General features: G+C 43.9%; 1 protein-coding gene across 7 annotated transcripts in view; it reads right to left on the reverse strand.

The window, feature by feature from the left end:
• The window catches only part of LOC146567800 (NACHT, LRR and PYD domains-containing protein 12-like), a 42,398-nt gene extending 29,124 nt beyond the window's left edge, over positions 1–13,274 (reverse strand). For 6 of the 7 annotated variants that reach the window (XM_085285675.1, XM_085285672.1, XM_085285674.1 and 3 more), the window contains exons 1-6: positions 13,214–13,274; positions 11,724–11,859; positions 11,336–11,440; positions 9,690–9,794; positions 8,173–8,414; positions 6,176–8,075 (exon numbers count right to left, since the gene is read on the reverse strand). In XM_085285675.1, coding sequence (XP_085141801.1) covers positions 6,176–8,075; positions 8,173–8,414; positions 9,690–9,794; positions 11,336–11,440; positions 11,724–11,833 — 2,462 coding nt within the window. In that variant the 5' untranslated portion in view covers positions 11,834–11,859; positions 13,214–13,274. The remainder of the gene's footprint in view (positions 1–6,175; positions 8,076–8,172; positions 8,415–9,689; positions 9,795–11,335; positions 11,441–11,723; positions 11,860–13,213) is intronic. The other variant, XM_085285670.1, reaches the window with a different exon arrangement.
• Positions 13,275–13,436: the final 162 nt, after the last annotated feature.

The following is a 13,436-nucleotide window of genomic DNA, read 5'->3' on the forward strand; positions in this document are numbered from 1 at the left end:
TCTATGTCCACTGTGAGCGACCATCTTTGAACAGAGGCGGGGTTTACGACACCAACTCTCTGCCATCTATAATCCAGTTTTGAGATCCTCCCCAGACGCCTGAACGCCCACTCACATCCTGGGCCATCTGACCTCAGGAATTCGCATGATAAGGTGGGGCCAGGTTTCACAATGAACTCACCCGAAACTCTGGCTGATTGGGACCCACACCCAGTTTCACACCTTGGCTCAGGCGATTAGAGGATCATCAGGGGGTCCTTTTGTCCCTCTGTGGGGGGAAACTCCCACTAGGTTTAAATCTGGGACTCTCCACCATTTGACCTTAGAACTGAAGAAGCTTCTCAGATGAGAGGTGAAACGTCTTCAAGTAACTTAAAGAAGTCCAGACGCTTTTCTTTGCAAGCTCCTTTGACTACGATGACCTGGATGACTGAGAACCTTCACAGACATCCTCTGTACCTGTTTAGAGTACAGGGAGGTCAAACAGGACTGTGACTCACCTATCAGACGACTGGACCGTCTCACTATCTGACTCAGTGAGTTTTTCTCTGACCGAACCAAAAGATAAAATGGACTCAATAAAAAAAAATCCTCCCTCGCTGGTGTCTGGTCTTCTTTTCTGTGCCTCTTTGCTGACTTTATAAACGCCCATTTAGGATAGCCGCACGTTTTGAGTGCTTCCCTTACATGTGTGTGTTCCTTCTTTTTCCCTTCAGGCTTCGACAAACATGTTCTGCCCGGTGGTGTAGGGTCCAGGAAAGAAGATCAGACACCAGCGAGGGAGGATAAGAAGAACAGACGCAACAACATTGTCATCCCCTATGTAGCCGTTGTATCAGAAAAACTCAGGAGAGTTTTCTCCAAGCACAACATCCCAGTGCATTTCAGACCCAGCAACATGCTCAAACACAAACTGGTTCACCCGAAAGACAAAACTCCAAAACACAGACTTAACAATGTGGTGTATGCTGTACAGTGCAGCGAGGAATGCTCAGACCTCTACATTGGAGAGACCAAACAACCACTTCACAAGCGCATGGCACAACACAGAAGAGCCACCTCCACAGGACAAGACTCAGCAGTCCATCTGCATCTAAAGGTCAAAGGTCACTCTTTGAGGATGCCAATGTTCACATGTTGGACAGAGAGGACAGATGGTTTGAAAGAGGAGTGAAAGAAGCATCTATGTCCACTGTGAGCGACCATCTTTGAACAGAGGCGGGGCTTACGACACCAGCTGTCTGCCATCTATAATCCAGTTTTGAGATCCTTCCCAGACGCCTTAACGCCCACTCACATCCTGGGCCATCTGACCTCAGGACATCACATGATAAGGTGGGGCCAGGTTTCACAATGAACACACCCGAAACTCTGGCTGATTGGGACCCACACCCAGTTTCACACCTTGGCTCAGACGTTTAGAGGATCATCAGGGGGTCCTTTGTCCCTCTGTGGGGGGAAACTCCCACTAGGTTTATATCTGGGACTCTCCACCATTTGACCTTAGAACTGAAGAAGCTTCTCGGATGAGAGGTGAAACGTCTTCAAGTAACTTAAAGAAGTCCAGACGCTCTTCTTTGCAAACTCCTTTGACCACGATGACCTGGATGACTGAGAACCTTCACAGACAGCAGTGATACATCTGCTGCTGTCAGGCCTGCAGGTATCAGGCTGTTGTTCTCCTTCATCTCATAGTGGACAGAAATTATTTTTTGGAGCTGCACAAATAATTTGTGTGGCATCAGATTTGATGCAGAACAGCTGATTGTTCTGTAAATAGTTTGAAATGTTTGTTTAAACAACATCTTGAAACAGAGACTGAAAAGAGTTCATACAATGGAACGAATGACAGCAAGCTTGCAACTAAAGATGGAGATCTTCTACCAGGAACTGTGTGGCCAGATCCTGAATGAACAAGACCTTTGGAACATTACTAATATGAAGCTATAAATCTCTATACGACATGCTATCATATTAATCTTGGTCTGTTTTTGTTTCCTTTCCTGTCTTAAATGGTCTCATGACAGAGAATGTTAACATGTTGTTTGTTTGTTTATTTGTTTATTACCCCAAAAATGACTAAATAAACATCTAAAAAACCCAAAAAACCGCCTTGGCTGCATTTTTAGATAAACAGCTGCAAAAAACTTTTTCTGCATAACTCAGTAACTTTTTTGAAGAACTATATAATTAACTGCCCAACATTGGTCTTTATTTACTGTACTTGCAGACAGAGTTACAGACTCTCTCCCAGACCACAGACTCAGAATACAGTCAGAGCTTTATAAAAAGAAAAAAGAAAGTTGTGTTTTCAAAATTGGAGTTCAAGTTATTTTTCCTTCCAATAGTGTTAACATACTACAGGTCAGGAACAAGATTGTTTTTAATTTTCATTGTAAGTGGGATAAAGCAGTTACTTAAAAGTAGTCTAACATAAATGCTGTAATTTGATTACTTTAATAAACATGTAACTTGGATGGACGTGATGCTGGCGTGACCACAGTGGTCCAAGGAGGGAGTTTTGTGCGTTCGCTCAGACACATGAAACATTAGAGGGAACGTTGCTCCTCCCACCACTGAACAAATCCTCAGTGACTGGACCGTGGCTGGTTTCACCCTCTTTCAGTAAGCTGACAATAACAGAGTCATCTGCATATTTAATAATGACCCTGTTTTCATATCTGCTCTGACACATGTTTGTATAGAGAGTGAATAATAAGGGTGATAAGACGCAGCCTTGAGGAGAACCTGTGGAGGAGAACACTGGGTCAGACAGAACCCCATTTATTCTGTTTGTGACCTGTCAGTTAGAAAATCTCAAATCCAGCCCACCAGGTTCTCCCTGATTTCAAACTGTTCTAAAAGTCTTTTAATTAAAATATGGGCTGTGTTGTATTAAAAGCTGCAGAAAAATTGATGAACTGAAGTCTTGCAGAAGTCCCTTCACTCTCTACATGTTTAAGAATCAGATTTAGTCAAAGTGCGTCCTCCTCTGTTGGGCCTGTATGCAAACTGCATTGGATCCAGCTGACCTTCAGTCTCTTCATAATCACATTTCTGATGAGTTTTTCAGAGACTTTCAACACAACTGAGGTGAGGGCAACAGGCCTGAAGTTGTTTAGAAGTTTTGGACGACTAGATTTAGGGACAGGAACCACTAGAGCAGGGCGATATGGCCAAAAATATTTATCACGATATATATTTGAAAATTTGCGATAACGATATAACCGACGATATAATTGATGCGAGACAAAATACAACTCCACAACATTACTAGCGCAAAAAGACAACCTTCCATTTATTTTCACTTAAACAAGAAGCTGGTTTTTATGTACATTAAAGCTTTATAAAAATGTAACAGTGCAAATGCAAATTCCTTGCTGAAAGTTTAACCAAAAGGCATTTCCAGCAGAAATGGGCTGACATATCCTGAGCATAACCATGTATAATATCCACTGAAGTTAAAAAGAGGTGCTTTGCAACATTAAACTGCAGTGTGCAGTACGTATTTTTTGGACCATAAGGTGCACGGGATTATATGGCACATTAAGCGAAACAAAGCAGTCAGATAAATCAAACTTTATTAAACTCATTCTTCTTGCTTCCTCCACTTCTGTACCATTGATTCATTAATGTTGAATTCTCTGGCAGCTGCTCTATTCCCATGTTGTTGCAGTATATTAATGACTAACCTCGTATTGTGGATGGATTATCTCAGTTGTTCTCCTGACTGAAGTTTGGTCCGTTTACAGCATCCTGCCATGCGATTGCATTTGTCTCTAACCATGAGGAACCTTCACGTTAACTTTTATAAGTGGAAAAGTGTTAGTGTTCGTCCTCCAGCTTCACTGTTTATGTTATGCTAACATAGCTGTGTCGCTAGCGATCACGTAGCACATCATTATATACCAGCTAGCCCAACTTCAGTAACCCTACAAACGTCACTGCTGTTTAGTTTCCTGTCTTCATTTATGTTGGAAGTGATAGCAGAGCTGTACGTTTGATTTTTTTCAGAAATCTCTCAGTCAGAACATGCTATATCATGCTTAGGTAACTAGCGAAACTAGCGAGCTAACTTCCGCTAGCTTCCTGCTAACTTCTAACTCCGTTAAATGTAATACATTTTGTTTTCATGGATGCCTGGAAGTTAAACTTTATAGTTACACCTGGTAAAGCAGCAATGCTGATCGTTTTATTACAGATGAAAGAATTTAGACAGTTTTTAACTCTCAGTGATGCTGCAGTGTTGTTTGACCTGAAGAATACGGAGTTTAGGACCCAGATTACTCCCAGATTTAAGAGCATCTTAGTCCGACAAATACGACAATAACGACGGCCGCTTGCATGTTCTGCAAAAAAAATGTGCTTTGTTGTGTATCTGACGGACAAACACCAAACCAGTTCCACATCACGGAAGTTGCACCATTTTTACAAACCAATTCTGGTTCATCTGTTTCACTCAACAATCGGCCATGTGCGTATGAAAACAAAGGCACTGCGCATGCGCGTTTTACTCCCATTCTATCGCGATATTTCATTTTCCTATCGTTGCCTAACATTATACCGGTATTACCGTGAACGGTATAATATGGCCCAGCCCTAGGAACCACGACAGCTTCTTTGCAAAGAGAGGACACATGCTGCACTAATGTTATCAGGACCCTGGCTCTTGTTCACATTAACTGCATGAAAGGCCTTTTGGACATCGCTGAGTTCAATGATAAAGTGCTGAGTGTCTCTCAGTTTCAGGTCCAAAATATCCTCGCTAACATCAGAAGAACTGAAACGAGCATAAAACACATTCAAGTGTTTCCAAAATCTTTGTCTGATCATCTAAAATGATCTGACTGCTGCTCTGAGGATGTTCAAACTAGGGCTGGGACGACGCGTCGACGTCATCGATTACGTCGACATGTGAAGTACGTTGACCTAAAAAAAAAATGTGCGTCGATGCGTCATCACTTTCAAAACAGACACGGCGGCAGCGAGTAGCGGCAACATGAGTGAGGCAGCCGCAGCCAACTTAAATCACTCCACCCGAACACGCAGTTCTACAGTACGGGGATATTTGAACAGAAAAGGAAGTGATGCAGGCGTTTCCCGGCTTTGTAAGGTGGAAATGGCCTATCAGAAAAGCACGACGGCTATGCACCAGCACCTCAAACGACGGCATCCAGGAGCAGCTTCTGCTTCAGACTGAAAAATTCATCGATTATCGTTTTGCCCAGCCCTATTTCAAACCCTGCTATGGTTTTCATACAAGTCCAGGCATCAGACTTCACTACAAAGAAGCTCTTCATAGACTCTTATTTCTGTCTAACAGGAACGTCTGAATGACCAACAGCAGCAGCAGATTTAAAACACCGCCCCCTAATGACACAACACAGGTACTACATGTAGATGTGAGTCTACAACACACAGCGTACGATGACCAATGCAGGATCATGCTAAGTGTTAGGTTTTGTATTGTTGATTGTCATTTATGCTTAGAAATATTTAACCATATATGCTTAGAGGTGTATAATCAATTGTGTAGTGATAGTCTGCAAACTTGTGTGTATTAGAGAGCACTCTGGGAGCACGAGAGAGGTCGTTTTATTGTAGGATTAACGTGGCTATATCTGTTTTAGGCTAAGTGCCTTTTGTTTAGATGAACTGCTGGACTTCCTCACCGTGTTATCTAGGGTGAAGCATCTAGGGTGAGACTACCCTCTTTATGACCAAGGATGTACCTTTTGTGCTTTTATGTTATATGACCCTTTGATCAGCAGTGCCACACACACACACACAGTATTCTTTGTTCACATGTATACCTATGTAAGATGTCATATGTTAATGAACCTATGCATATTCATGTAACCTCAATAAAAGAGCAGTGTTACGGGGGAGCGGACGAGAGCAACTGGGGTCAAGCGAAGGAACGGCGTTTGTCCGGTTCTCTCCCGTGCACGAGAAACATGAAGAACTTTGCCTACTCGTGTCTTGCTTGCTGTGTAATTATATTGTCTTCAACGTTCCAGCGAATAGGTTCAAGCTACAAACCTATCACTAAGTGATCAACAGAAAATATGATTTCATTTGAGAAACAAACTAATGAGAGTCGTTTAGTGCTGTGTGTATCTGAAGAACTCAACTACTAACCTACACTCATGTTAATGAGCACATCTGGACTCACCCAGCCTTTCTGCAGTTCCTCACAGCTGGAATCAGTCTCAGTCGTCCGTCCTCTGATGTGTTGTACTTCTGCAGGTCCAACTCATCCAGAACCTCCTCTGACATCTGCAGCATGAAGGCCAGAGCTGAGCACTGGATCTCAGAGAGTTCCTTCTCTGATCTGTTCTCTGACTTCAGGAACTCTTGGATCTCCTGATGTACTGAGAGGTCGTTCATCTCCATCAGACAGTGGAAGATGTTGATGCTTCTGTCAGGAGAGATTTCATCACTGTTCATCTCCTTAAGATTGTTAATGACTCTCTGAATGGTTCCTGGACTGCTCTCTGTCTGACCCAGCAGACCTCCTAAGAGTCTCTGGTTGGACTCCAGACAGAGGCCATGAAGGAAGCGGACAAACAGGTCCAGGTGGCCATTTTTACTCTGGAGGGATTTCTCCATGGCTCTGCTCAGGAAATCATCCAGAGATTTGAAATTTCTTCCATTTCTACGACCAAACCCATCAAAATCAAAAACACCACCTAACTCTAAGTTATTCAGCTCATTCCAAGAATTGCCTGCATCATAAACATACTCCTCCTCATTCCAGTCTATGCTCAAAAAGTCCTCCAACACCTTTGTCTTCCTGCTGGTGAAACAGTGGAACATGTAGACTGCAGCCAGAAACTCCTGGATGCTCAGATGAACAAAGCAGTAGACTGGTTTCTGGAAGATCACACACTCTCTTTTGAAGATCTCTGTACAAACTCCTGAGTACACCGAGGCCTCTGTCACATCCAGGCCACACTGCTCCAGGTCTTCTTGGTAGAACATGATGTTTCCTTTCTCCAGATGTTCAAACGCCAGCCTCCCCAGCTTCAGAAGAACTTCCCTGTCAGCCTCCGTCAGCTCCTGTGGACTCGTCTCATGTCCCTCGTGGTACTTGTTCTTCTTCCTCTTTGTCTGAACCAGCAGGAAGTGTGAGTACATGTCAGTCAGGGTCTTGGGCAGCTCTCCTCTCTGCTCTGTAGTCAACATGTGCTCCAGAACTGTAGCAGTGATCCAGCAGAAGACTGGGATACTACACATGATGTGGAGGCTCCTGGATGTCTTCATGTGGGAGATGATTCTGCTGGACAGCTCTTCATCACTGAATCTCCTCCTGAAGTACTCCTCCTTCTGGGCGTCGGTGAAGCCTCGTACTTCTGTTAGCCTGTCGACACATGTAGGAGGGATCTGATTGGCTGCTGCAGGTCGGGAAGTTATCCAGACGAGAGCCGAGGGAAGCAGATTCCCCTGGATGAGGTTTGTCAGCAGCTGGCTGACTGATGACTTCTGTGTGACATCAGACAGCAGCTTCCTGTTGGTGAAATCCAATGAAAGTCTGCTTTCATCCAGGCCGTCAAAGATGAACAAAAGCTGAGAGACAGCCAGCTTCTCTGCTGAGACCTTCTGTAATGTTGGATGGAAAACATGGAGCAGCTCCAGAAGACTGTACTGCTCATCTCTGATCAGGTTCAGCTCCCTGAATGAAAGCAGAACCACCACACTGACATGTTGGTTCTCCAAGCCCTCTGCCCAGTCCAGAGTGAACTTCTGCACTGAGAAGGTTTTTCCAACACCAGCCACGCCGTTGGTCAGAACCACTCTGATGGGTCTCTGTTGGTCAGGTAAGGCTTTAAAGATGTCCTGGCACCTGATTGGAGCGTCATGGAGGGCGTCCATCTTGGAAGCTGTCTCCAGCTGCCTCACCTCATGTTGGGTATGAACCTCTTCACTCTGTCCCTCTGTGATGTAGAGCTCAGTGTAGATGGTGTTGAGGAGAGTTCTACTTCCTGTTTCATCACTTCCTTCAGTCACACGTTCACATCTCCTCCTCAGACTGATCTTATGTTCATCTAAAACCTCCTGCAGACCAACATCTGCTGAAAGAAAAACAGAAAGAAAACTCTTCAATGTCTGAACAACAAGAAGTCCAGTTTTCAGAAATGAGTCCATCAGCAGACAGATGTTCAGTCTTACTTTGTACACAGCTGCTCTGACTGGCTGTCTGCAGTCCAGCTCTGCTTCTGGATCTTTTTCCACACTGGGGACAGGACGAGTCTCCCGATGAAGCAGACTGGTCCCAGTATGAGGAGATGCACTGTCTGCAGAACCAGTGTCCACAGCTGGTAGAGACTGGATCCTTCAGGATGTCCTGACACAAAGCACAGCTGGACAGCTGCTCCTCCTCACAGACACCGCTCCTCTTCCTCTTCCTCCCCCTGTGAACACATTTCTTTATCACTAAAATCATCGACTGTCAGTGACAAACATGCAGATTTGATGACACTGTGCAGAAGCTCTGATGGTCACAGAGAAAAGTCAAAGTGGACAAACTTCTGTTTGAGTTCAGTTCAAGCTTCCTTTGCTGTTCCTGTCTTATTAAACACAGAGTGATCAGCCTACAAACTCCACAGCAAAAGCCTTCATCACAGAGCTGATTATGTCCTTCACTGGATGTACTGGAAGTTTGGGATCCATCACTTTGAACTGACCTTTGACCTCCTCTAAAAACTGTGGACGAGCAGCGGTGTCACATTCAGAGCTTTCAGCTTTATTTTGAAAGAGTTCAGTCAGCAGGAAGTGAACTTCTGGGTTCTGATTTTCTTTCTCTTATTTTACAGAAGTGAAGAAGAAGTAAAAGCTTTGAAATGATCTGAGTGAGATTTCTGAACATTGCCACCAAATTGAGTTCAGCCTCCAGCAGTAACTTTGTTTCTTGATGCCTCCTGATGATGTGATGTTTGATTACAAACCTGTTCATGTGTTAGACATGAATCACATGAACACAGGCAGAAAAAGCAGCCAATGAAACAAATGACAGAAACGTGTTCATTCACTGCCATGATCCAGATTTTCTATGTGCAGATGTTTGTAAAGAAGACGTGTGCAGCCAGGGCTGGACTGGGACAAACTCTACTTTTAAACTCTAGACTGTGAAACAGGCATAAATAAAGATTTGCTTTTTGCATGTGAGTCTGTGTTTGAGTCTTCACCGAGTGTTTGACAAATGTCACAAACACACAATTTATTAAAAACTAGCATTATCGTACACAGACCACCATTAGGAATAAACTATGATGTTGTTTATTCTATTACTCTCGTTCTCTTCTGCTTGTTTTCTTTTTTCTTTCTCAGCAGGTGATCCAGGTGATCCATAGATGCATTTTCTTTTTCTGCCCGTTCTGTTGGTTTTTGTTTTTTGCCCTTCTCCCCGTCCCTCTTCTCAGCTCTTTCTCTTTCTTTCCTCCAGTCAAGTCTGTCCCATATTCAGCAAGTGAAAATAAAATAAACAATAAAAGGTGAATCAAATGGACCATTACGGCAAGGCTGGGATGGTCAGTTTGGTAAAGTAAATCCGTTGGGCATCTTTCTTTGCCTTTAGACAACAATTCTGATGCAACAGAGCCAAACGGGACAGGCAAAAAAATAAATAAATAAATAACAGGAATAAACTATGATGTCACTGGTAGAATTACAGTCAGCAGCTCTCTTACATGGTCAGCTGAGCTCCTTGACTGAAGTTTGGAGGATCTCTTTCTTTGGACCAGTCACTCCTCACAGACACACAGCTGGATGCTGGAGACTGTGACCTCTGACCCCTGCAAACACATCAATTACTGATAAATTCTCTGGTTAAAATCTTTGAAGTAACTCTAAACACACAAACTGGATAATGTGAGGGTTTGTGTCAGTAATCTGAGATTAGATTACAAACAGCTGCAGAGACGTTCACAGGAAAACAAGGAGGATATGACTTTGTGTCCTTCTGTCTGCACGTTAGTACAGAAAGCAACATGTACATGTTAAAATGTCATGTCACATTTGACCTCTGACCTCTCCTTCAGTTTCAGTTCAATTCAGTTTTATTTATACAGCATTAAATCACAACAGCAGTCGCCTCAAGGCGCTTCATAGGGAGATGCTACAATAACACATACAGAGAAAAACCCAACAATCATATGACCCCCTATGAGCAGCACTTTGGCGACAGCGGGAAAGAAAAACTCCCTTTTAACAGGAAGAAACCTCCGACAGAACCAGGCTCAGGGAGGGGCGGGGCCATGTGAGAGGAGGGCGGCAGGATAAAGACATGCTGTGGAAGAGAGACAGAGGTTAATAATAACTGCTGGTTAAACACAGAGAGACGAGTGAACACGGAGAGGGAAGAAGAGACCAAGAGGTCACAGGTTGATCTGGAGGTCAAACTGATAATAACACTATAGAGCTGTTTAAGACTCTGTTCCTTACTGCCAACATACAGACCTGTAGGGTCTAATTACCACGTTACTCTGACCTCTTCCTCGAGGTCAAATCAGGTGCTGATGGTTCTGAGTTTGGGCATGTTTGGGTTTTGTATGCCTGTTGTTGGATCATCATGTCTGCATCATGTCGTCTTCTGGTTAGAGAGTTTTATTTACATCCCTGTGGTGATTCTGTGTCGTTCGCTCCCTGTTTGCTTAGCTGATGGGTTGGATTCCTGTTCCTGCCTGAAAATATCTGAAAACTTGATTTTGTGACCCACTAAGATTAATAAGAGTAATATTAAAAACTAAGTAGCTGCTGCCACTGTTGGAAACTGGAATTGGCTGGGCCGCGCTATGAATTCTGGGATATGGTGGGCCACGAAGGACACACCCGACCCATCCTTCAAATTCGAGGAAATGAAGGACGCATTTGAAGGAGTCGACGGATTGGGACAGCCTTCGCCGCCTGGCTGTGACGTAGTCGGCCTTCAAACGCGGCCTCCGGAGGATGCAGCCGATGTTTTGGGACACAGCTTTAGTCAGTGTCAGTCATTTCCTGTTTTATTTTGACATTCTCTCATCCTGTGTGCACTGTGTTCAGTTTTGCTTCCCCTGTCTCATTAGTTTCAGCTCTGTTCCCTCATCATCCCGTGTGTGCTAATCAGTCTCTATCGGTTCTTTGTTGTGTTCCTCCTCATGATACTTTCAGTCTGGCTCATGTTTGATTAATTTTCAGGATTTCAGTAATAAAGCTGTGTTTGAGTTTTCCATCGTGTTTCCTGAGCCTTGAATTTGGGTCCTTCTCTGCCACACATGCTGACAGGATCATGAAGCCAGCAGACTCGATTCTCCTGGATTACAGGATCTAAACACAGTCAGAATAATAGCTTCCTTACATTGTTGCTGCAGGTTCATGACTGAAGTTTGGAGGATCTCTTTCTTTGGACCAGTCACTCCTCACAGACACACAGCTGGATGCTGGAGACTGTGACCTCTGACCCCTGCAAACACAAACATCAGTTACTGATAGATTCTGACATGAACACCATATAAACAGCCGATTGTCCATCACTCACAGATTTCTATCAGACTGTGAGCTCCTTTACAGAAATGTGACATCATCACAAACAGCTGATTGTTCTGTTGGTACCAACATGGCTGCAGCCGCCACAAATCAGCACAAACACGGATTATTGATCTGATCAGACACATTTCTGCTGTGAACAACATGTCAGATTATTCCAGTCTACATCATAACTTCTATGGCTTTAGCAGCTCTCTTACATGGTCAGCTGAGCTCCATGACTGAAGTTTGGAGGTCTTTCTTTGGACCAGTCACTCCTCACAGACACACAGCTGGATGCTGCAGATGCTGCTCCGTCCTCTTCCTCCATCTTCTTGATGTCAGGGTGGAGTTAGTCTGAGAGGCAAACACACACACTCAGAGGTGCTGTTGTACTGGAAGCATCACACTGACGGCTTTCTAATGTTGGAGCTTTGGCCCTAAAGTCCAAACCAGTTAGTTTAGAGGCTCAAAGTCTTTAAAAACACCAAAACCATCACATTATTTAATAAGTACATGATGATGAAGGAACTCAGTGTGTTTGGATCATCATCATGGTGAGGAGCCCACATGTTACGGCTCCTTTGGAGAGAAGCTGAGGATCACTGCAGGAAGTGAGCTCATGAAACCAAAGTGCTGTTTGTGAGCAGGATGACTCTGTTATTGGACCTGCTCTGTGTTCTACACATGATCAATACTTCAAATATCTGTAAACATCTCATCTTATATTTGTTGCACTTGGTCACATCTGTCTTTAAAATAGATTTTAATGTCACTGAGTTCTTTTCTACCTTTATTGATTTATTTTGGAATAAATTAAATATAAAGGTGCCAAAAACTGCCTGCAGCTTCAGCTCTGTGACAGGAAACTACTGTCAGGCTCAAAATGACTTCAGATTATTCATCACAGAGTGTTTATAGATCACAGGACACGTTACAGTTTTACTGTCGATGTGTTAGTTTAAAAGAATGACGTGATAAGGTCTTACTGTGAATCTAAGCGCTCATTGGCTAATACCCTGAGACTGACAGGTGGTTATCCAATCAGCGTGCGGCCTCACACGGACATAAAACTCTTAAAGTTTGTTTCAGATCAGACCTGATGTTTCTGCCTACAGCCTGTTTACTGATATAATCAATATCAGACATCAGAGCAACAGAAACCTCGGTGATCAGGACGCCGGGACTGAGAACAGGAAGTGGCTCAAACGTCGCACTTTCATAAAATCAGCCTGAACTCCTCTGACGGAGTTTCTGTCGCCATTTTAGTTTTTAAAAATGCCGTGATAGGGGCGGGTCTTACTGTGAACCTGCGCGCTAATTGGCTAATAACTTCAGATTGACAGGTCGTTATCCAATGAGCGCGCGGCCTCTTCCGACATAAAGTAGTTTCCTTTGAAAAACCAAAGTCTGATTATTTTTGCCTCCACTGACGGAGCCTGTTGTTCCCGCCACAGAGACACAGTAATGTCAGAGCGGTGTTTACACTCAGCTGCCTCAGCACAGCTCTCACTCTCCTCCTGCTCTCTCACACTAAACGGAGGCTCAGCTAAACTGCGCACTTCGCTTCACTTCCTCTCTACTTACAGGAAATCAACGGAGTGGACGGAAAGTGCTGAGAGGAGCCCACCGGCCTCACGTTTCACCCACAAACACGAACAGCGTGGAATTATTTTATGTCATAAGAAGAAACATTCACGTTAACACTCACCTGCCGCAGCTCCACCTTCCTCCTCCTGCTGCTCTGAGGATCAACACTTTCACTTCTCCGCCCTAAACACAAAGGATGCTGGGACTTGTAGTTTTTAACTTAAGACTTAAAGTTTTTATCTTGTTTTTTGTGTATACTTTATTAATCCCCTGTAGGTAAATTATGCATTTAACCCATTCACTCAGTGGATAAATCTCGCCCTGATGTTCTGAGAGGCTTCCCC

This window comes from Mchenga conophoros, linkage group LG9, assembly GCF_057382185.1.
Source record: "Mchenga conophoros isolate Kocher_MC1m ecotype Shallow Benthic linkage group LG9, M_conophoros_male_GT1.1, whole genome shotgun sequence".
Classification (NCBI taxonomy): Eukaryota; Metazoa; Chordata; class Actinopteri; order Cichliformes; family Cichlidae; genus Mchenga; species Mchenga conophoros.